Source organism: Vanacampus margaritifer, chromosome 11 (assembly GCF_051991255.1).
Source record: "Vanacampus margaritifer isolate UIUO_Vmar chromosome 11, RoL_Vmar_1.0, whole genome shotgun sequence".
In the NCBI taxonomy this organism is placed as follows: domain Eukaryota; kingdom Metazoa; phylum Chordata; class Actinopteri; order Syngnathiformes; family Syngnathidae; genus Vanacampus; species Vanacampus margaritifer.
Window position 1 is genome coordinate 14,746,138 of NC_135442.1, and position 23,902 is coordinate 14,770,039.

Consider the following 23,902-nt stretch of genomic DNA (forward strand, 5'->3'; position numbering starts at 1 on the left):
CCATTTAACAATAAACAACAAAAATAAATTATTGAAATATTTTTTGATTATTTTCTTTCCATTTGTTTTATTATCTTATTATTGTTTATTTTTTTGGAATTACTTTATTATGATTAAATTCAATTTTTCAACTAAAATCCATCCTTCCGTGTTCTATAGCCCACCGCTAATCACAGGCATCACCAACTTGGTGCCCATGGGCAACAGGTAGTCCAGTGAAATGATCATTATAGAAACAAAGTGTAGCATATTGGTATTTATGTGTTTCCAGCTATGTTATATCCTTGATGATAATTATTGTGAGCAATCAACAACATGATTGGTGTTTTCACATATATATAATTAATTATTAGTAATTCGAGTAATTTTAGCAAATGTGTCATTTCAAAAGTGTGTATGAAACTGATGGAAGCCCATTGTGTTAATCAGTCCCCAAGAAGTAGCTCTCACTTTGAAAGAGTTTGGTGGCCCCTGGCTTATCATGTTCAGGGTCACAGACACTGTGGCAGCTGGTTATAACAGCTGACTCTGGGCGAAAATCAGACTAAACCCTGGATTGGATGTCAGTCAATCACAGGGTACATGTGGTACAATGAAATCTCAAGACTATCGAGGTATTCTCGAGAGAGGTGTGCTGCCAAGTGTTAGAAAGCTTAGTGATGCTTCTTGCAGCAGGATAGTGAACCAAAATAAACAGCTAAAAACTCACAAATATGGCTATGAGCAAAACAACGAACTATTCTGAATCTGAAGTGGCCTTCTGAGCCCGAAATCCTTTTGAACATCCGTGAAAGGAGCTGATTGAAGCATGCTGTCTGGAGAAAGGATCCTTCAAAACTGGAGTAGTTTGCTCAAGACGAGAGAACCAAAATACTTACTGAGAGATGCAGAAATGTTTTTGAAAATTACAAACGTCTTTTAATTGCAGTGATTGCCTCAAAGGTTGTGCAACAAAATATTAAATTAAGCGTATCATCATTTTTGTCCGGGCCTGGTTGTTAGCTATCGAGCCTAAGTAAACAAACCACATCGTATCATACCTTAAATTAAATATATTGATTAGGGCTATTGAGATCTGTTCATGTTGTTAATATGTCGTCAAGATGCAAGAGGCTGCGCTACCTCCACTCCGAGCACCAGAAACTGAGCAGCAGGGTGGAGCGCTGTCCTCCGCCTTCCTCATCACCATCCACTAGGATGAACTTCACACGAAGACCTCAAGTGCAAATATACCTGACATAAAGCTTTGCATTGAGTTTGAAATTAAATATAAAATAAATCACACCCAAAAAAATGTTTTTCTTTTTTTCCTCCAAACATTGTTTTCATGTATTGTATTCGAATATATGGGGGTGTGGCAGTTTAAATTAAAGTGTATAAATCTGCTGGATTTTAAAAATAAGTTATTTTATCATGGACTTTCGAATAATGCTGTTTATCCATGCGAAATTGACCCAGTTATGGCAGCCAATCACAGGCGTCCTTTTGCTCTGACGTAAAACGTGTGAGCTTGCAGTGGGGGAGAGAGAGCGGAAGTGCTGTTTGCGGCCTTCAGAACAAGGGCTTACTTCTTCTAGTTTTAGGCTAGATGTCAAATAAAATGTGTAAAACATGACTAGTTCGGCTAAATTACAATACAAATAAATGTTACTTACCAAGCAAAATTATTTTAAAACAATAAAACATATGCACACTTAAGAGTGCGTTTTATTTTGACACTCCACAGTGTATTTTTATCACTGCCCCCCGCCTTCCGCGATCTGTTTCTCTCAAAAGCATTAACACACGGAGTTAAACGAAGAAAACCAACACGTTTACGGTGGACTTCTAGTGGACATTATGCTCTTTTGGAGGCTAAAACAAACTTTGAGGCACCCTAACGTCCACCTAAAGCGTTAGGTAGCTGGTAATTTCCCCCCATTTTTAAGCATATATTTGACGTTTTCTTGTGAGCGGATGCGTCCTTGTCAGCTAGCCGTGGAGGTGGAGCGCGAGGCGGTGTCTTATCAGAAAGCTTCCGCGACGTAAGATAAAAACTAGACCCAAAAATGGCTTCGGTGCTAGGTTGCTTCAATGGACCCGAAGTGTTGGAGGACATCAGTCACGCTTTAGGTTTGATTGGGGAGTTGAAGGCGTTGTACGACAGCCGCCTCCTCTCGGACGTTACCATAGAGGTGGACCCTGACGGAGAAGCCTTGGAGCCCGGCGGAGGTGGTGTCAGCCGTGGGCCCTCGGGGGACGACCTCGTCCAGCTGTTCCACTGCAGCCGCAACGTCCTCGCCGCCGCCAGCCCTTATTTCAAGAGCATGTTCACCGGTGGCTTGACCGAGAGTGTCCAGGAGAGGGTGGCCATCCGTGGGGTGGACGCGGAGTCCATGACGGTCATCGTGGACTACTGCTACACGGGTAAGGTGACCATCACGGAGGGCAACGTGCAGAGACTGTATGCCGCCGCCAACATGCTCCAACTGGAGTACATCAGGAAGGCCTGCTCTGGCTTCATGACTCGCAGGCTGGATCTCACCAACTGCGTGGGGGTTCTGAAGTTTGCTGACACTTATGACAACCCCGAGCTAAAGGAGAGCGCTCGGGCCTTCATCGCCAGGAACTTCGGCCAGCTGTGCATCGCGGGGGAGCTGTGCGAGCTGGAGCTGCACCAGTTAGAGGAGCTGCTCTCCCTTGACACGCTGGACGTGGCCTGCGAACGTGAGGTGTGCTCGGCCGCCCTGCGCTGGATCGAGGCCAACGCGCCGCCCAAGAAGGAGGACACTCTGCGGGCGCTGAGGTGCGTACGTTGGAACTTGTTCACAGAGAGGGACAAGCGCTACCTGGAAGGGCTGGCGGCGAGGTCCTTCATCGAGAAGTACCTGGAGTCGTTCTTTAACAGGCCCTGCGGTGTGGCCGCGTCTCTGGACGTTCCCAAGCATAGGATAGGCGTGAGCGCCAAAGAAATGATCTTGTTCTTCGGTCTTCCCAACGACAACATCATGTGCTGCGACCCGTACTCCGAGGACCTCTACTTTGTGACGCCTCCTCTTATGGATCTCAGCAGCCAGGATTACAAACGGTCCACCATGGAGTCCCTCATTGCGTGTTCTAGCCCAGAAAACAACCTTTATTTAGCGTCTCACCTCTCCAAACACTTCTGGCAGTACAATCCGGTGCAGAACAGCTGGCAGGAGTTAGCGGAGAGGCCGCTCGGGAGGATTCACTCAGGGATGGGCTACCTCAATGGTCACGTGTACCTCCTGGGGGGGAGGAACCCCGTAACGGACGCCCGGCTGAAAGAGGTGGAGTGCTACAGCGTCCAGAGGAACCAGTGGACCTTTGTGGCCCCTCTGCCGCACTCTTTTAGCAAAATGCAGGTGGTGGCGTTGAACGACCACCTGTACGTGGTGAACAAGCGACGCATGTTGTGCTACGACCCGCGCCGCAACCGCTGGCGCCACTGCGGCTCGCTACGGCGCGACAAGCTACACAAGGCGTGCGTGTACCAGGACCAGATCGTCTGCGTGTGCGACATCCCCGTGGTGAAGGCCTACAGCCCGGCGCGGGGCGAGTGGCGGCGCCTGGCCGACATCCCCATCGACAGCCGCGCCCTCAACTACCAGGTGATCCAGCACGGCGGCAAGCTGCTGCTGCTCACGCAGACGCTGCTGCAGCACAACAAGAACCGCGTCCTCATGCACGAGTACGAGCCGATGCGAGAGAGCTGGAAGAGCGTCATGGCGGTCTACGTGTCCACGCTGGGCCCCGTGTGCGTTTCCACACGCGTCTACCCGGCGTGCCTGGGCTCAGCGCACAGCTTCTCAACCGAGGAGGACGACGACAGCGGGTCCAGCGCCGACTGGGACCTGGACGGCTTGACGGACCCAGATTCCGACTCTGCCAGCTCCAGCTCGTTTTCGGACGAGAACTGGTAGTTGGACTTTTACAGGGTTGCTCAAGCTAAATTACGTCGATCCATTTTCTGTACCACTTCACAGGGGAGATGGAGTTTATTCTTTAGGGCAGGCTTTCCCCCAAACTTTTGGTTCCTTCCCAGAACTGCAACTTCCTAAAATACATCTCATTTTGACAAAGCACTCCAACACACTGAATGACTTGAATATGAACCAAAAAGTCACTGATCCATTTTCCATAGTACTTGTCTTCATTTGGGCTGTGAGATGAATGGTGCATATCTCAGCTGGCTTTGGTCAAGAGGCACCCTGGAATGGTCAACAGTTAATCGCAGGGCTCGAAGTCATTTGCCAAAAAAGCCAGTCTTGACTCACTTTTTTTTTTCCTGGCTTGTCCTGTGTCTAAGGTACTGAGAGGTGTTGTACACACTGGACTGTCTGCCATTCAAATGCAGGGATCAAAATGATCAATATAATTAACTCTAGACCAGTGTTCAGGTCAGGCTGCTTCTATCTGCGCAATTGCCAGTTGTTCAAATTGCAAAAACGGCGCAGCAAAGCTAGTACAGCTTTACAATGTTTATTCAGGGAGCAAAGCGTGCCGAGTTCAAAGTAAAAAAGACGAGCGAGGCGGGTGACACCATACGCGTCGTGGAGCGTATTTTCTTGCACTTCAGCTTTGTGGAAGGTGGCCGTTTTTTTTCTGGACGTCATATTAGCGATTTGCCATCTTTGTATTTAACGCGTATGAAGATTGCACAGATGCTGTGTTGAATTGTAGCTAATTACGCACCGCACTCACGGGGCCAAAACAACACAGTGATACAATACTGTATATTTATTGTTGTGCTTATTTAACCTGCACTGCATCATACAAAGTTGTTTCATATTGGTTACATTACTATTACAAAATATCGTACACACAATGTTAGAGTAATACCTCCATTGTGCCAGTCAAAACTGATCACTGTTCTTAAAATGTGCTAAATTTTGGGTGCCGGTATTGCACCTAATGACATGGCCCAGTGAGTGCATTATGCATACTCAGGGGTGTTTTTTTGTTGTACTTTCTAACAAAATGAATATGACATTGGTGTGTGGGTCTATATCAGTGCTTTTTTTTTTTTTTACAAGTCTGTTTAAGTCCTCTCCTCATTTTTGTCAGCTATTTTACCCTCACACTTATTTTCCAATGTTGTTAACTAATTTATAACAATTGTTCCCACTAATCTGTTCATTAACACAAACTACAGTACAACTTAAAACTGTTCCACTCCAAGTATTATATCCATTATATCATATTAGTTACTTACAAGTGTGTGTGTGTGTTTTCTATATGGTGAATAAATGCAACTTTAATATATTTTTGATGTGTGCGAAACAAAGAAACTGGATTACAATGGCAGTTGTATTGTACCTGTCAATAAACCAACCGTGTAAATTGAATCACAGTGCTTTGTTTTATGTGGAAGAAAAACATCCTAATATTTATAATGTTTTTATAGTCACTTAGCATTTTTGTAATTATTTGGCACTTTATTAATTGTATTTTGATCCCTATACATTAACATTTTAATCTCACTAGATTTTAACAAGATTCAGTACATTTGAATGATGATAGTTTCAATTGCGTTTATTTGTAGATGATTATAGTTGGAGTTCTCGGTGAGTGGTGTTTAATTTCACTGCATCCTGATAGGTGTTTGTAATGATGTGTTAATTAGAAGTTTTCATTTTTGAATTTGAAGAATATACAACAAACCAAGTGAATTAAAAAGTATATTACAATTTTAAAAATATTTGGATGTGTGATAAATTATGCTCTCATTTTTTTCAAACATCAATTGCATGATCCATTAAAACAGGATTGGTATTCAAAATGAATATACAGCTTTGAGTTAAAAAATACAAACGATATAATTGGAATAAAAATATTGCCTTTCTAATCATTATTTTACTGTTTTTAATGTATTATTTATGGGTTTCTGTTTGCTACAACTTAATCGGTCTTAAAAACAGAAATAGAATTGGGATTTTGTTTTTTGTAATATTTATAAATGAATACAAAAACCAAAGTAAAACAATTAAAAAACATATTTATCTATTTTAAAATAGTATTCTCCCCCCCCCACACACACACACACTTTTTTTAAATTCAAAACACCTCAAATACAATACAAACAATTGAAGCACTGCATAATGTTACAATCAAGTCAATTACATAAAACTTCAAGATATATATATACACACACACACACACAACAAAGAAAGAACAAGGGGCATTGTTACAAATTGAAAAAAAAGAAAAGGATCCCACAAATATTTTAAATGTAATCAAAGTCATTAAAAAAAAACATGGGCATTTTTCTGATCCATAAACCTTAAAAGATTTTGCAATGAGACAGATCTCATTCTTCCTGTGAGCCATATTAGGATTCGTTTAAAAAAAAAACGACATTTGTGAATGAACTGCTTACCCATTACAAGAAGAGCATTGACACCAAAGTCAATTTTCCTATTGTTAATAGTCAATCCAAATTGTATCTCTTTTATTGACAGCACAACAAACTGACTACCCTTGTGTTGCAACTAACCTTGAAATCATTCCAAAACCTCTGAAATATATTACAAGAAGAAAAAAAAGATGTTGCAAGTCTTCGTTTTCTATTCCACAGAACACACACATCCCAGTTTCCATTTTGAATTTATGTTTTAGATATTCCTTAATTGGGTAAATTTTGTAATTTTTTTAAAATTGGATTTCCTTTATCTTGAATGGGATCGAAAAAGATAGATAATTACATCTGATCTTCTTAATTTCTTCTTTTTAAAAACCTTTTAGAATATAGCTCCTTTTTACAGAGATCGGGCAACTACATTTTGTAGATACCGTCTTAAAAATGTGTTATTGCATATAGGATTATAAAAACAATATACATTTACAGTATTCGGTCAAATCGACTTTTCATTTCCGGTGTACGTTCTCGCTAATTCTCACGCCTTTCTCGCGAGATTCCCTAACACCATGAAGCATGAACAGAGACGATGAACGATGGCAATAGAAAACAAAACCGGCGGTGAGGAATTTGACTCGGTTTTTTTCGACTCCCTGGAGTTATCGTCGTCGTCGTCGCAATATGACGGCAACCCCTCCCCGTGTCGCGTGTTTAAAATTATCGTCATAGGAGACACTAATGTGGGGAAGACGTGTTTGACGTACAGATTCTGCGGCGGGTCTTTCCTGAAAAACCCCGAGGCGACCATCGGCGTTGACTTTAGGGAGAGGACGCTGGAGCTTGATGGAGAAATCATTAAGGTAAGACCTCGACACACTGCAGGTTCTACGAAAACGTAACCCTGATATAAACAGGAACAACACAAGACTGGTAGTAGTGTAACGTATTAAGGAAAAAAGTAGGTTCTTGCTCAATTTTCAAAAACAAAAACGTTGATGTGTTGCAGTTTAAAATGACGTCAAAGCACTCCTCACCGATAGGAGGTATCGTCCCTGTTTTTGTTAGATGATAAAATACATTTAGAAAGAAAATGTTTATTACACTAAAATTACTGCAAATAAAAATGAAAACATGTTTTTCTCTATGGGTTTAGAGGCACAATGGAACCATTTCTCATGCGCCAAAATGCAAATAGTAGAGTACGGGCTACAATAACATTTAAACAAAAACAAGTGGTTACATGATTGCATGATTACTTGAAACAGGGTTCAACTGAAGCTTTGCTGAGAGGTGACCCGTGAGCCAAGATGTGGTGATGGCCCTCTCATTCATGTTGCGTTAGTGACTAAATAAACAGCTTTTTTTTTTTTTTTTGGAGTGAGACACTTAAAATAAATATCAGGTTCAGTGACATTGTAAGCAAGTTATTCGAGTAGATTTCCAAGTCAATGAAAACATGATGCTGCAATGAAATTTCAATGTGGGCTCTCGCATAGATTGAGCCTGGATGCATTTTATTTGGTGTGGTTTGCTGCAGTAGCCATAACACACAATTCTAGGGTTGTACCCCCAAGCTGGTCGATGATTGAGGATTGTTGTTAACCTGACATGCGAAAAAAGAGAACAAAAAACACAGTGAGGTAAAATGGGTTGATCGATTTAAGTGAATGAAACTCTAGATATTAGGGGCAAAAAGCAAAAATGTGGGTGATATGGCCTAAAATTCATGTCATGATATAAATTAAGTCCCTCCACAGTAATCGTATATACAATTGTGCTCATAAATTTGCATATCCCTAGGGATGTAAACTTGTGAGTGTAACCGTTTATGTACAAAAGCTAAATGCCGCTTAATGTCACAAAAATGTGATGAATTGTCACCAAAATTCAAATGCACATCTCTACTCATATCCATCTCTGAAAATATTAACAATTGTCACAGTATTTTGGATTTTATGGGCATTCGGCCTTTCCTTACTATACAGTTGTGCTCATAAGTTAACGTACCACTAAGGTATGTGGTCAAAATATTTTTTAAAGATTACTCAGTAAAATTTTTAAAGTCCTGTACATTTAATTATTGTCCATCACAATTGCGACCGGTGGGTTGAAATCAGTTCATGCTTTTTTGCAGGTTTTTGTACTAGAAAACTCAAGTTATTGTAATTTGTTCTGCCTAATATCAGAATTAACATCTTAAAAAAAAAAAAATTCTCGGGCCTTCCTTAATTCAGCCATTGAGTGTTTTTAACTCATTCACTCCCAGCCATTTTCACTGAAGTAACCCCCTTCGCTCCCGTCTGTTACTGGATTTTCACTGATTTTGCAAGGCCCGCAGAATATTGTGTTCTATTGCTATAACAACATGGAACCTCCCAAAAGAAAGAGTCATCTAGGGAAAAAAAGTATATTTCTATCTGTTTCCATTTTGCAACAATTAGCATTAGAATATAGCTAAGTTTCATCATTATTCACAAATCTATTTAGAAACGTGAGTAAATTAGCTTTTTCAACATGGCCCAGGTGAATCTCTTTTGCTCGGTTGCCACCTGCTGGCCGTTTGTGTAATTACAATTTCTTCAACCGTTCTTTGCCGTTGAGAAGCTTAATCAAAGCTTTCTGTATGCTCTAGCGCAGGGGTGGGCAAGTTCGGTCCTTGAGAGCCACAATCCAGCCTGTTTTCCATGTTTCTCTCTCCTAACACACCTGGTTCATGATCAGGATCGTTATTAGGCTTCTGCAAAGCTTGCTGATTAGCTGATCATTAGATTCAGCTGCGCTGCAGGAGGGAAACATGGAAAACAGGCTGGATTATGGTTCTCGAGGACCGAACTTGGCCACCCCTGCTCTAGTATTTAAAAAAAAAAAAATACTTAAAAAACATATAAATACGTCTTTGGGACACTTAAAACATGTGTACGTTTTGGGGAGCAAATGAGTTAATATTTGTTACTTTGGGGCCAGTTGCAGATCTGGGACACGGCAGGCCAGGAGCGTTTCAGGAAGAGCATGGTGGAGCACTATTACCGCAGTGTCCACGCCGTCATCTTCGTGTACGACGTCACCAGCCTGACCACCTTCCAGAGCGTCCCCGACTGGATCGAGGAGTGCGGCCGTCACGGCGTGGGGCCGCTGGTGCCCCGCGTGGTGGTGGGCAACAAGTGCGACCTGCGGGACCGCCGCGAGGTGCCGACGTCAGCGGCGCAGCGTCTCGCCGACGGGCACAATATTCCCCTGTTCGAGACCTCAGCCAAGGACCCCGCCGAGAAGGAGAACGTGGACGCCATTTTCTTGACGCTGGCCTACAGGCTCAAGAGCCACAAACCTCTGAGACTGAAGCCGCCCTCGGAGAGCGACGTTAGGCATCTTTGGAAAGCCACAGAGCAGGAAGCGGTGACATGTCAGTGTTGATCGGTGGCCTCCAACCACAATCTTCCTATGACTTTATAGTATACCTTCATCTACCTGCTGTTATGCACTTCACAGACAGCGCAGAGGGACCAGTTTGCACTACATTTTTATGAAATGCATGCAAAAATATATATGTGGTGTAGCAAATATTTTTTTAGCTTACAAAATACAATTGGGTGCACTTTATTTTTTACAGTGGAGCCTCCGAAGTTGAGCATTCTAATTTTAATAATTCGATCCCCCATTATCAAAGCTTCAATTGACCGTACAATGTTTTTAATAATATTTTAACAGCATCGCTTGTGTAAGCAGAAGTTTCAGGGTTGAGCCTATCCCAGCTGGCTTTGGACGAGAGGCGGGGATACACCCTGGACTGGTCGCCAGTCAATCACACGCAACTAATTACACATTCACGCCTATGGACAATTTTGGAGTCTAAAATAACCCTAACTTGCTGAAAAGCAACAGCGAACAAACCGCAACAACTACACCCGACGCCCAAATAGCACGTACCCTCCACATGCTAGCTCATCAACAGCGAACTAGGCGCTAACGTAGCGGTTTAAATCTTCACTCAGTCCAACTCAAATGCAAAACACCCAGTGCAGAAGATCCAACTGGAAGCAGAACCTAACAAAATAGGTTCATTAACAGTATAATATATTCTCCCTTTCCCCCAAAAGATTCGTCAAGCTTTAAGGTGTTCAACTGGAGATTCCGCTGTATTATGGCGTAAGATGATAAGCAATTAGCCTTGTAGCGACACTATTAAAGGGATACTTGACTCATTGAGCCATTTTCAGCATTAAAAAGTAAATTTTTTTGCACAAATAATAACTTTTATTTTATGATGTATTTATTATTATATATTGATTTTTTCCACTTGCTGTCGACTGGAGATGACATCACCTGTGCCGAGGATGTAGGTGACGACCAGTCATGGCTCACCTGTTGTGATTGGTCATTACCTACTTCCTCAGCACATGTTATGTTATCTTCAGTCAGACAGACAACAAGTGGAAAAAATAGTATTTAAATGTATTAATTGTACATGAAATATATAAATATGAAAATGATGAAGTTACCAAATTCATTCTGGACAAAATATCAACTTTTTGCTGCTGTAAATGGAAAATTCCTTTAACATAACTATGCATCCAGGTATAATCCTTGAAAAAAATGTTTTAAAGGGACATTGTTTTTTTGTTTTTATTGAACTCTACTTAGTGTTTTTCTTCAAAATGTATATTATCATAAGCAGCTATTTCTCAGCTTCTTATACGCAAATACAATAAACGGTACTGATAATGTGATTTGTTTTTCCTCACTCTCATTTTGGTACACAAGCCTTGAAATGCAGACAGTCATTCCTCTCTGGACCACCTTGAATTTCGGAACATGCCACAGAAGTGGCTGATGTATGCTTTGAAGTGATTTTTGTCTTGTGTGTGAACCAGCAAAATAAAAATGGTTTGATGCAGATAGTTGAGCTTGGGCTGGCTATTGTATTTAATTCAACATATTGCTAGTAGTTAATAGTTTAAATTAGTTGCACTATAATTTTTCATTCATTTTCACCATTCTGTATGTGTAATATGTAAAATGAATTCCCACATTAAAAAAAGAAAAGTGGATTAACAACCAGGCCAAATGTAATTTGCATGTATTGAATTGCCTATTTTTTTTTTTAAATCATAGTTCTAACCAGTAAACCTATAAGTTGTTTTTTTAAAGTATTTTCTCATGTACTAAATCAAATAATAATTTTGTAGAACAATAGCACACGCTTATGCTCTATTTTACCTCCACACTACAGTACATTTACTGTTAATGTTTTTCAGTCAAGTATTGACAGTCTTGGGCATCTGGTGTTGCCTACCCAACGCTAACATTATTAATGCTGCGTTCAAATGACCTCGGAGCGTGTGTGGAGTAAGACGTCAAAACAGTTTTAACCACTGGTCGGTTTACTGTGTGTAGCTTTAACAAGTAGTTTAGCCAAAAAGATGGCAGGAATACTGCAAATAACCACCTCATGTTAGTTAGCAAATTAAAGGAGAACAGGAATATAATAAATACAATCTAATTTGCATATTGCAGTGTGCTAAATGAAGTTGTTCCAATTTACTATTGACAAAGATACCTTTAGTACGATAAACGTTAGTATGTATAATATAAAAAACATTTTTTGAGAGTTTTGGGGTGCAATCTGCGAGGAGAACAAGGTTCATTATATTTACGTACGTTTCTGCAGTAAGTGAATGCAGCACTGTAATCGCGCCATCTGTATTCTTCACCAGGCGTCTCCGCGGCCATGGTAACACTTCATAGTGGACCTCCGATTCAAGAGGACACCGCAATCATATGCTTTTAACGCAGGTATGACGATTATTTTCATGTTGATTTTGTTGTCAACAATACCAGCAGGCGCCTCGCAGTTTCCGTTGTTGTTGTAGCGGTTCGTTTTTACTAACGACGACGCTTGGCTTTTTTTGAATTATTTAACGCCACCCGGTTTGTTGTTGTCTTCGTGGCTTGGAAGCGATGCTATTAGCAACAGCTAGCCAGATTACAATGATTGTGGACTGATGAAGTGGATTTAAGGCGAGTGGATGGATGTGGCGGACAGGTGCATGCATATGGTGTTCAAAATGTTGGGTTACGTTATCAGGCTTGAAAAATATATGCAACTATACACCACTACAAACCATAATAAACTATATAAGTGAGCATTGGTATATCTGTAAGGGCAGATATCTTTAATACAGCTCTTGTATTAGATCTTATTAGAGCAGCCGTCCCACCACATTATGAAATAGGCAAGTAGAAAAATATTTCAAAATACATGTGTATTAGCTCTTCTTTAAAACGAGATAGGAACATGTTTGAGCGCAGCTATTGATTTATATTCATTTGTGACTTAATGTTGCACATGGAAAATAACATTTTCTAGTGCTCCTGTCAGTAATGGGCCTTTAGAATTGTCATCACTGCTCAGTGCTCACTCCCCATAGTTGACACCGTGGTGCGTAATTTCAGCACGGTACACACATACCAATTTTTAACATCTTAACTCAGAGGGCCAAAGTCTTGCAGGTTTTGGATGTTTCCCTGCTCCAACACACCTGTCCCAATGAACAGGATCGTTATCATGCTTTTGCAGAGCTTGCTGATGAGCTTCAGGTGTGTTGGAGAAGAGAAACCAGAATCCAGCTTCTTCTTGTCTTTGTCTCATAGCTGTCATGCACCATGAATTTGTCTGAGATCGACGACAACGCCAAAAAGGGTCGCGAGTATGCTTTGCTGGGCAACTACGACTCATCCAGCGTGTACTACCAGGGCGTGCTGCAGCAGATCAACAAGCACTGCCAGACCCTCAAGGACCCAGCACTTAAAGTCCGGTGGCAGCAGGTGGGTGCTTTGTTTCATGACACCATCTCAAATCAGTTAATCGGAGTTTTCCATTTGGTCAGGTGAAACAGGAGCTGACCGAAGAGTGGGAGCAAATTAAGAGTATCTTGGCTGTGCTGGAAGCCTTCAAGACCGAGAAGCCAGTGACCGTACCAGTTCCTCAGTCGGGGGGGAGTGCCGAGGACCCGGCAGCGTGGCCGCCGCCCACGCCTGCGGAACACAGGTGACCATACAGTTGTGTGCAAAAGTCTTGCGTCACCATACTATTACGGTAGTTGTTTTAGTAATGCTAGATGGTTTCATATGGTTTCTGCTCTGTGGGTGGATTTACACTGCATGGTTCAAATGGCACAATTTTGATATGTATCATGGCCGTGCAAAAAACAAACAAAAAAAACCTCAGATATCATCAAGTGGAATCAGGCCTCTTCTGAGTATGGATACAAATCTGACACAAATGACTGCCAATGCAAATGCAGTGTAAATATACAGTCTTTTCTCGCTAGAGTGCGTTTTATATTATGTTTTTTTTTTTTTTTTAAGACATTGGTTTTTAGGACATTTTGCTATTACCACAGTCACCAATGCATTTCTCAGCTGTTTATTAACTCATTCACTGGCAGCCATTTTCACTGAAGCAACCCCCTTCGCTCCTGGCTGTTTTTCTGCGTTTTGACTGATTTTGCAAGGCCCACAGAATTTTTTGTTCTATTGCTATAAAAACATGGAACCTACCAAAATAAATATTAGAGTCTCTTCTTTAATCAGGGAAAAAAAGTACTTTTGTTTCTATTTCCATTTTGCAGCAATTAGCATTATTAGAACATAGATGTTTTATCATTATTCACAAAATTTAATAAGTATGGCACTCTCTATAATATAGGGTTTGCCCCAGTATTTTCCCGCCAGGCCTTTCTGAGACTATATACACAATAAAAGTCTACTAAATTGAATGCCCAAAACTTCAAAACAATAATAACAAATGCCAACTAGTCTATTACGCAGTAGAGCACTGACCTCTACCAAGGCCTCACTGGTGAGAAAAAAAAAATTGTCTAGAGTCTTTTTTTTTTTTGGTTAGTATGCCACTTCCTTGTTTGTGGAGGACGCCGACTGTTGAAATTCTGGGGAGTGGATTCTATGTATTGGCAGATTTATCCAGATCCTCACCAAAACTTGTCCATTCCTCTACAAGGGTTTGTGGAAATCAGTGCAGCATTAGGAAGAAAAAGAAATCCCCATATGAAATCATGCAAGCTAAGGCCGTAATGCAATCTAGCAAATTTAATTGTCTTAAGAAGTATAAAAATTGTTCCCAAGTCAAACCTGTCAAACAGTCCAAAGTTTTAAGTAACATTTTGACAAATCACTGTCATGCAGGTGTAATCTGTAAATCTGTAAATCAATTAAAGTTTATATCAAGCTGCAAGTGCAAGTGTAAAAAGATGTTAAAAATAAATCTATCAAAAAAAAGAAGAAAGTCTTGCATGATATGTTGACAGTGAGAAACTATGCTTTTATGCAACCTTTAAGACATATTACTCTTGAAAATGTATTTTACAATTTGTATAATCTTCAAGAGATTTGGGGATCTAGTTTACACAGAAAGATATACCAGCAGACAAAGATGGAGGACTGATGGGGGGGAAAAAATGAAAACGCTTCTTGGCATTTGACAATGGCAATTTGCACAACACAACTCACAAGATAAACAAAAGGAGCTGACACAGATTCAAAGGAAGCAATTAACTAAGTATGGCAAGATTAATGGGACACAACAAAGACAGGTTGGGAAAACTTGACGAATGGCAGGCAGATTGGACGGAAAACAATGGGCCTGATTTAAATACATAAAAGAGTCGAGAAACAGTCCTTTAATATTAGCCGAACTTTATTGACATCTCAAGTGACGGCACTTCAAAATCTGTCATTTTGTACCACTTTAGTGGGTATTTTTCCTTAGGTGTTTAGGTATTTTAAAAAAAAAAAAAAAAGGTGGCCCAAGATTTTTTTTTTTTAAGATTATACATATACTGTACAGCAATACTATTAATAATAATAAATTAACTTGATAAGTATGAGACTGTGCTGGCATGTAATGTACTTCCACTATGTAGGAATCCTGTCGCAATGAAGCGTCCCAGCACTGGAGTGAAGCAGCAGAAGAAAGACTCGCCTGGTCTGCATCATCGAGGGGAAGGACAAGAAGGTCGCGGGCAGGCCAAACCGAAAGCAGAACGGCCGGCAGCCAGAGACGCCCGCAACATCAAATCGAACGATGAGGTTAGTTTCAAAATAATTGTCAGGAAAATCTGTGATTTGCTAGATCACAAACTGTTATCTGTCAATCATAAGGGAAAGAAAGGTGAAAAAGAGCAGAAAAAGTTTGATGGTGCGGGACATGATTGCGAGCTGGTGGAATCACTCGAGCGCGACATTGTGTCGCGCAACCTCAATGTACACTGGTATGAAAAGGCACACATATACACTGCAGTGTTTCGCATTTCTGACCGCTGAATTATTTGGAAAGGAACGACATTGCTGATCTGGAGGATGCTAAGAAGCTGCTAAGAGAAGCTGTGGTGCTGCCCATGTGGATGCCTGACTTCTTCAAGGGCATTCGACGGCCCTGGAAGGTACACACGCACACACAAGCACACACATGATGAGATTACAGGAGGAGCGGGTGTGACTCCATGGAATATGTTTGTTTGTTTGTTTGTTTTGTTCTACATTTAAAAATATAAAGGCAACACTTTTGTTTTTGCTCCTATTTTTTACGAGATGAACTCAAAGATCAAAATCTTCTTCCAAATATACAATATCACAATTTCTCTCAAATATTTTCCACAAACCAGTCTAAATCTGTGATAGTGAGCACTTCTCCTTTGCCGAGATAATCCATCCAACCTCGCACATATAAAGATGCTGATTAGACACCACAGCTGGGCCTTAGACTGCCCACAATAAAAGGCCACTCTCGTAGTGACTGCTTTTCTGAGTCCCCCCCCCATAAAACAAAACTGCACCTTTCAGAGTGGCCTTTTATTGTGGGCAGTCTAAGGCACACCTGTGCATTAATCATGGTGTTTAATCAGCATCTTGATATGGCACACCTGTGGGGTGGGATGGATTATCTCGGCAAAGCAGAAGTGCTCACAATCACAGATTGAGGCCCCGTCCACACGAAAGCCAGTTTCAATGTATCCTCACAAGTTTCTTACCGTTTAGGTCGTTCGTCCACACGATGGCGCGGTTTCGGAGCTTGAAACTTTTGAAACCGGGCTCCAGAGTGGAAAGATTTCAAAACGCGTCCGTCTGGACACCTTATGCAGGATACTTCTCCAGCGATGACGTAGTGGTCGCAGCTCGATGACGACGAATTGTCGCAGATTGATGACGTATGCTTCAATTCTCGCGCGAACCGTCAGTCTGTCAACAACAATGTCGGATAGCCGTGTCATAGTCGTTTTGCGCAGCCTCCTTAGCTTGCTTAAGCTTTTGCAGCAAAATATTTTGCTTCTTTATTCCCACGTTCAACAAGCGGTGTTGTACTTGAATCACCCGCCATTGTCACTTCTCCTGTGTTCGTCTTTTTCATGTTATTTTGATACATGCAAAGCCATGTTTGTTCTGTAGATTGCAATAAAGTTAGAAAAAAAAGTGTTTGTCTTCTTCGCTGATTCTTCTTCTACGCTTTCCGTTAACTCTCTGTGGCTGCGCTACAGCGCCACTCCAGACTTGGCATATGCGTTACAACCGTTAAAAGTCCTCAGCATCTTCTTTTGGCCACACGCAAGTCTTGAAATGCTTCTGTGTGTACGAGATTTGTTTGAGGAACGAAGCCGGCTTTGCTTCCGTCTGGACTTAAACTAGTTTGTGAACAATATTCGAGAGAAATGGTGATATTGTGTATATGGAAGAAGTTTTAGATATTTGAGTTCATCTCATAAAAAATGGGAGCAAAAACAAAAGTGTTGCATTTATATTTTTGTTGAGTACAGTGTTCCCTCGCTATAACACCGTTTACTTTTGGTGGTCTCGCTGTATCGCTGATTTTTTTGGGTGCAATTTTGCATGTTTTGTTTTGTTTTTGGGTTTTTTTTACAGTAATGTACCTATTTCATAAAATTTATGAAGGTTTGAACATTGAGAGCCTTAAAACATTTATAATAAATGTAAAACATAAAGCTAGCTACTTTGCGGATTTCATTTATTGCGGGTATTTTTTGGAAACTAACCCCAGCGGAAAAGGAGGGAACACTGTATAGAATAAGAATCAAGTGTAATTGCACATCCACTACAGTAGGTGGCAGTGGCTACGGTATACATAGCGATTAGACATATACAGCTCGTGGTGGGAGTTAGTGGCGGGCTGGTCACTATTTTTTAACAAGTAAAAGTAAAAAAATAAAAATAAGAGGACAGTATGTGCTGCTTTGAAGACCCCCTTTTTCTTTTATCGCTCAGTTCCTTAGACCCCAATATTAGATTTGGCAGAGGCATCTTTTGTTGAATTACAGTTATAATTCTTTAATAAAAATATACAAGTTTGCTCCTGTAAACATCATTAAGCATATCATTTATACATGTATTTAAGGCAAGTTGTAAAATGCCTGAAGTCTTCTTGTTTATGTTTAACAAATTTAAAACATCATAAGTCATGCTGTTTCTACTCAGTACTGTCTTAAATATTCTCCAATTTCGATACTGTTAATGTATAGGATCGTATGCCGAGAAACGTTTCTTGGGAGGAGCAATATGGCGGCCTCGCGGCTTCAAAAGTCTTAAACCCATTTTAGAGATGAATGATACTACAGTATTTATAGTCACAGTGGTGAGTTTGAGGGCAGAGGCGCAAAATGTTTTCTTCTTCCTGTGGCAGCGTGGCAAAAATTAATTGAACTGCCTTCAAAATGAAAAGGGACATTTGAGATTCTTCCTCAATGTATGGATGTCGACAATGGCATCATGTTTTTATTAACCGACAGAACTTCCTTTATCACAGGGCGTGCTAATGGTGGGCCCACCGGGTACAGGCAAAACCATGTTAGCCAAAGCTGTGGCGACAGAATGCGGGATGACTTTCTTCAACATGTCCTCGTCCACCCTTACCTCCAAATACAGAGGCGAGTCGGAGAAACTCGTCCGCCTGCTCTTTGAAATGGTAGCATTACTTTTATGTTTCTTGTGACAACTCGTGATTGGCTGGAATTACAATTCAAAGCAATGATTTGTGTGCTTCATGCAGGCTCGCTTCTACGCGCCGACGACCATCTTCATAGATGAGATCGACTCCATCTGCAGCAGAAGAGGAACGTCCAATGAACACGAAGCCAGTCGCAGAGTCAAATCTGAGCTTCTAATTCAAATGGATGGTAAAGAAAATATCTCTTTTTTTTTACATTTCATCCTATATTATCTTCTCATCTCAATGCTTTTTACCCCACCCACCCCTCCAGGTGTGGGTGGCGCCCAGGACAATGACGACCCTTCCAAGATGGTCATGGTCCTCGCCGCAACCAACTTCCCATGGGACATTGACGAGGCGTTGCGCCGACGCCTGGAGAAGCGGATCTACATCCCTCTGCCAACAGGTGACTTCACAATCGCCTATGTTGAAATGCCATAAAGGACACAGGGTCGACTTTGTCCCCCCTATTCCGTGTTTCGTTGATCATGAAGGTACACAGAAACATACCACATTGTATACGCAGTGCGATAGAGGCTTCCATTATGGAACTCATCCTCCAAAGGTGTAAAATGACAGGGTCAACTTGGTCACCTAATTTCCTTGTATGTGTTATCTTAATGTTGCTTTTTTTTGTTTGTAAACGGCAGCTGTGGGTCGCACGGAGCTTCTAAAGATTAATTTGCGGGAGGTGGATTTAACCGCTGACGTGGACCTGGACCGTATTGCTGAGAAGACGGAGGGCTACTCCGGAGCCGACATCACCAATGTCTGCAGGTTTGTCAACAGGATGTTGGTCAGAGAACAAAGACAAAAAATCCTGGACAAAATCCACCATCTTTTCATTCGTTTCCCTCAGGGATGCTTCCATGATGGCCATGCGGCGGCGAATCCAAGGTCTGAGCCCCGAGGAGATCCGAGCCTTGTCCAAAGAAGAGCTGCAGATGCCCGTGATGATGGAGGACTTCACGCTCACACTCAAGAAGATCTCCAAGTCTGTGTCTGCTGCAGATCTGGAAAGATATGAAGCCTGGATGTCCGAGTTTGGTTCGGGGTGAAGGAGTTTTTGTGAAGTGGTAACTGGACAATGGTTGACTGATGAATATGTAACAGTATTTCAAACCGTTGTGGGTGAGGAACAAGAATGTATTGAAGCAGACTCAACTGCTTTTGTTGTCAACTAGGGATGGGCATTTGACTTTGAGGACAATTAACAATAACAATCAATTCATGCCTTTAAAAAAGAAAATGGCAGAATGCAGACAGCCTATCACGCAGTTTCTGACAGCGAATGGGGGTGCAAAATCGACCCAGCAATATTTCTCCTTTCGAGGTTGTAGCTGTAACAATAGCAGGACACATCCTGCATGTCAGGGGAACTTCGATGCAGGGACCAGCATGTGGCATTTTGCCTATTTACACCTGCAAACTGTGGTTTAAATCTGTCTTCTCTGATGCTGTAGGAACTTTTAATACGTTGTTGAAGTGTGCTGAAATCCATTAAATGAATCGATGACCTTGATTATTCACTATGGAATTGTTTGTGTGTTTTCTATTAAATTCTTGTATAGCCTGAAGATTTATTTCAAAATGTGCAAAATGTTGCGTGTTTGTCTAAGCATACAGTACATGCTAGCCAAATTAATTTTACTGTAACATTTTATCAAAATTGAATAGTTAATAGTAGAATTTCAGAACTGAATGGAGAATTATCCCTAAATTTCAATTCAATTCTTGAATTGAAATTGAGGTAGCAAACAGGAAGCAGAATTGCAGGAAATAGAATTGAAATTCAAAGAAAATTCATGATGCAAAATTATAGTGTATTTAACAATGAAGCTTTACTGCATGCAAGCCTATTTACAACATTAATTTCATACAAATATTATTGGCTTTATACACAATATTTATAGTAAATATAGTAACGTGTAGGCCTATAAATTGTTTTTTATGAGTATTAGAAGCCTACTCATAATTACAGTAAATAGTAAAGTGTAGTCATTTGTTTATATTAACACTGAAAGACAACTCTAATAAACATTAAAATTGTAAAAACTTTGAAATTGTTTAATATGATGGTAGAACACCACTTAATTTCCCAGAATACCTTGCTTTATCTATAGCTTTGAAATGGCTATACCCAAACATTTACTGATACGTGGTGAGAATGAGTTCCTCTGAATTGCATTGAATTCAATTCCATTTCCTCTGGGGGGGTCAATTAAAATTACAATTCATCCATTGAATTATGAATTTTGCACAGCCCTGATTATAGTGTTATATAAATGGACTTAAGTTTGATTCCACTTCTACTGTATGTTACGGCCTTTGAGTTTCTTCCATTTGTGGGCTCCCTCCAGTAGAATCACTGAATTAAATACAAATAAAACTTACGTTTAAAGCATGAAATACAATTAAACAGAAAAAAAAATCAATTAAGCAAGCTGTTTTTTATCCATACAGCCTGATTTAAAAATAATTTCAAATATATATATATATATATATATGTATTATTATTTTTTTTGTTTGTTTTGTTTTTGTTATTATCGTTTTCAAATAGTATGTTTTGTGTTCTGTCACACAGTTTATTATTTTATTTTTTATTTTATATCCATTTATGCTTTCTAAACTGCGGTTACTTTAGTGGAAGTAGGAATCGTCTCCGGACATATCGTGCTGACAGGTGCGCATGCTCAGAACAATTTGAGCTACTGGCTTTGATAAAAACGTGCCTATTGTGTATGAAAACTATACGGCTTTGGCGGACCAAACGTCAGTTACACGACATACCAACGTTAAAACGGTGAGTGTCTTGTATTTTTCCTACTGGACTCAACCGACCCTGGACCGGCCAGGGTGCGGTTTTCTCCGTCATCTTGGCGACCAGGTTTGTCAATACATTTACTACGAGGTTAGTGGTACAAATGTACCACACGTACAAAACTCGGGTTCTAGAGTACCCCAAACCGTTAAACTATCGTGAGTATTGACGGATTAACCAGTATACAGTATTTTCAGATTGTGGTATTGAGCAAAACTAAGATGTCATAATTGGCTGAGTTGAATCAGGTGTACGCGTATGAGACATACAGCCAAAGTTGCTACCAAGACGTTAACTCGACCTTGCTTTTAGAATGCATTTGCAACCTTTTCAGTTGGTAAATATTTTCGGTAAGCAAGTAAGCAGAATGTTGGGATGAATTGATTTTGAGAATTGAAGTTTCAACAGTATGTTGCTATAGCACCGTTGTTTCTGGCATTGTTTCTCAAAAATTGCAAACATGTTCTTGTAACTGTTTCGCTTTATATTGTAATAATATTTGACATTATTTTTCCAGTGACTTTCATGTTATGTTCATAAATTAAAACAATTATTGTAATATTCCAACATTAGTATTTTTGTATGACTTTTTTTCTATTAAGATTAAGACTTAACTCTCGACACTTAAAGGGGAAGTCAACTCTCCACAAATGTCTTAACAATAATATGTTCTCTGCAGCCCCACTAGTCTAAATACGGTATTCTGGTTAATATTGCGTTAGTGGAATATGAGTTGAGCAGCAAAATCCAGCAGTTTTAATCAATATTCATCAATCATTTTGCCCCTTGCTGCTCAGTGGAAATGACATCACAGTTACTCAGGTCTCAGGTAACAACCAATCACAGCTCAGCTTCAGAAAACAGGTGAGCTGTAATTGGTCGTTGCCTGAACCCTGAGCAACTGTGATGTCATTTTAAGTCGACAGCAAGTGGCAAAATGAGCCCTGAGACGGATAAAAACGACTGGATTTTGCTGCATAAATAACTCGTATTCCGTATTATAATTACTCGTATTATAACTCAGAATGTCATGTTTAGACTGGTATGGTGGTTGAAATATTATTTAGTTCTAGCAATAACTACTTTTTCTCAAATTCAGTTTTTTTAAATCTATTTAATATAACTTAATTTATGATGTGTTCTTATAGCAATTCGGCTTTCATCGTGTGTCCCTTTTTCTTTATTTTTTTTAAAGTGACTGTAGGGGCGGTCCCTGCATGCCACTTATAACCTTAAAAATCTATCGGTACTGTCATCAACTCAAGGACCCTTTTATATTCTTGTACTATTTCAACTTTCTCACAAGTCACAATTACTCTCATAAGATCAAATGCTGTAAGTTTTTCTTGTGATTACCATTCATTCCTTTCTGGGCCTTTTTAGGTCGCTTGGGGTCGGCTCCAACTTGGATTGGATGTGCACCCTGAGAACAATTTGATACATTTAAAGCACTTTGATCTTACCTGGACTCCATGTGAAAGCCAAAACTTGACAATCCATTTCTGGCCTAGAATCAAATCATAAGGATGCCACCCAAGAAGAAAAACTCCCTCATGACCTGCATGAACGGCTTCATCGGGGCGGTGAACACCATGGACCAGACCGTCTTGGTGCCCAGCCTGCTGAGGGACATCCCGCTGGACGAGCACACGGAGATGGGCCACATCAAGTCAGACGTGGACGAGGGTGACTTGTACGCCTACTACCACCTGCTCAAGTCCCTGCGCGGCGACATCGAGTGGGGCGTCAAGACTGCCGAGGGCAAGCCGCTCACCCGAACCAACTCCTCGTCCTCCACGTCGTCGTCATCTATGTCATCATCTGAAGAGGATGAGGAGGATGAAAACGACAGCAACTTAGAGAAGCAGTTGCAGTACCACCTCACCGGCCTCCAGGGGGTGCTGTCCAAGCTCACCGTGCAGGCCAATTCTCTTACCAGCTGCTACAAGCAAAGGGTCGGTATCTAAGAAGCCACCTTCACATTTTCCACCAAAAAAAAAAATGAAATTCCACCTGCTCATGTTAACTACTGAGGAATTCGACTTGTACGTGGTTTTCGTCCACTATCAATGTCACAATTTTGTATAATGCACTTAAACCCTTTGAGACTTTTATCACCTGTATTTTTTTTGTGACACCCAAGGTGAAGCACTTTTTATTTATTTATTGAATTTCAAATGAATTACTTTTCTAATTGAATGATCTTGCCACACATCACTTTATGAAAGAAAATGATGACAATCAACTCTTTTTGGTGAATTTCAAGCACTGTTTACTTATGCTAAATTGTAACAACATGCTCAACTTGATGCAGGTATTATTTTTTTGTTCCTACTATTATGACTATATTTGCAACTGCCCAATTTCTGTAAAATTGAATTTTAATAAAATTACAACTTATCAAAATATACTGAGACTTTAAGATTTTTTTTCTCATTAAACTTATAGACTTGGAATTTAATTCTTGTAAAATTACTGCTTTGTCTTTGAAAATAACTCAAAATTCTGAATTGTGATTCTCTTAAAATACTACTTTGTCTTGAAATGTTGCACCCTTTTTTTCAACGTAACTCATACTGACCCTAGTACCAGACATCCAGCCAGGGTAGCATAAACCGAAATTGTGGGTGGTCCCTATCAAAAAAAACATTTTCTGTGCATTCTACCGTTGACGAACATGCGCTTTTAAATTCAAATTTCAGAGTTGTTT

At 40.5% G+C, this 23,902-nt stretch overlaps 4 protein-coding genes across 11 annotated transcripts; all 4 read left to right on the forward strand.

Annotated features, from left to right (window-relative positions):
• Positions 1–1,772: 1,772 nt before the first annotated feature.
• kbtbd7 (kelch repeat and BTB (POZ) domain containing 7) lies at positions 1,773–5,348 on the forward strand. Its single transcript, XM_077580773.1, has one exon. It carries the CDS (start codon positions 2,049–2,051, stop codon positions 3,921–3,923), a length of 1,875 nt encoding a protein of 624 aa, XP_077436899.1. The 5' UTR covers positions 1,773–2,048; the 3' UTR covers positions 3,924–5,348.
• Positions 5,349–6,924: 1,576 nt separating this feature from the next.
• Positions 6,925–11,258, forward strand: LOC144060983 (ras-related protein Rab-33B). Its single transcript, XM_077580977.1, has 2 exons — positions 6,925–7,218; positions 9,323–11,258. Exons 1-2 carry the CDS (start codon positions 6,955–6,957, stop codon positions 9,767–9,769), a joined length of 711 nt encoding a protein of 236 aa, XP_077437103.1. The 5' UTR covers positions 6,925–6,954; the 3' UTR covers positions 9,770–11,258.
• Positions 11,259–12,039: 781 nt separating this feature from the next.
• On the forward strand, positions 12,040–19,903 carry katnal1 (katanin p60 subunit A-like 1). Of its 2 annotated transcripts, XM_077580140.1 has the most exons (11): positions 12,040–12,148; positions 13,007–13,180; positions 13,243–13,403; positions 15,298–15,463; positions 15,536–15,645; positions 15,711–15,816; positions 18,189–18,347; positions 18,432–18,558; positions 18,643–18,777; positions 19,022–19,148; positions 19,231–19,903. In XM_077580140.1, exons 1-11 carry the CDS (start codon positions 12,134–12,136, stop codon positions 19,427–19,429), a joined length of 1,479 nt encoding a protein of 492 aa, XP_077436266.1. In that variant the 5' UTR covers positions 12,040–12,133; the 3' UTR covers positions 19,430–19,903. The 2 variants fall into 2 exon arrangements, with proteins under 2 accessions (XP_077436266.1, XP_077436265.1); XM_077580139.1 differs by having other exon boundaries at positions 15,298–15,645.
• Positions 19,904–21,025: 1,122 nt separating this feature from the next.
• LOC144061027 (mid1-interacting protein 1A-like) lies at positions 21,026–23,602 on the forward strand. Of its 7 annotated transcripts, none has more exons than XM_077581043.1 (2): positions 21,026–21,174; positions 22,704–23,602. In XM_077581043.1, exon 2 carries the CDS (start codon positions 22,719–22,721, stop codon positions 23,157–23,159), a length of 441 nt encoding a protein of 146 aa, XP_077437169.1. In that variant the 5' UTR covers positions 21,026–21,174; positions 22,704–22,718; the 3' UTR covers positions 23,160–23,602. The 7 variants fall into 7 exon arrangements, with proteins under 7 accessions (XP_077437169.1, XP_077437164.1, XP_077437167.1 ...); XM_077581038.1 differs by having other exon boundaries at positions 21,027–21,174; positions 22,576–23,602; XM_077581041.1 differs by having other exon boundaries at positions 21,064–21,258.
• The last annotated feature ends 300 nt before the right edge of the window (positions 23,603–23,902 follow it).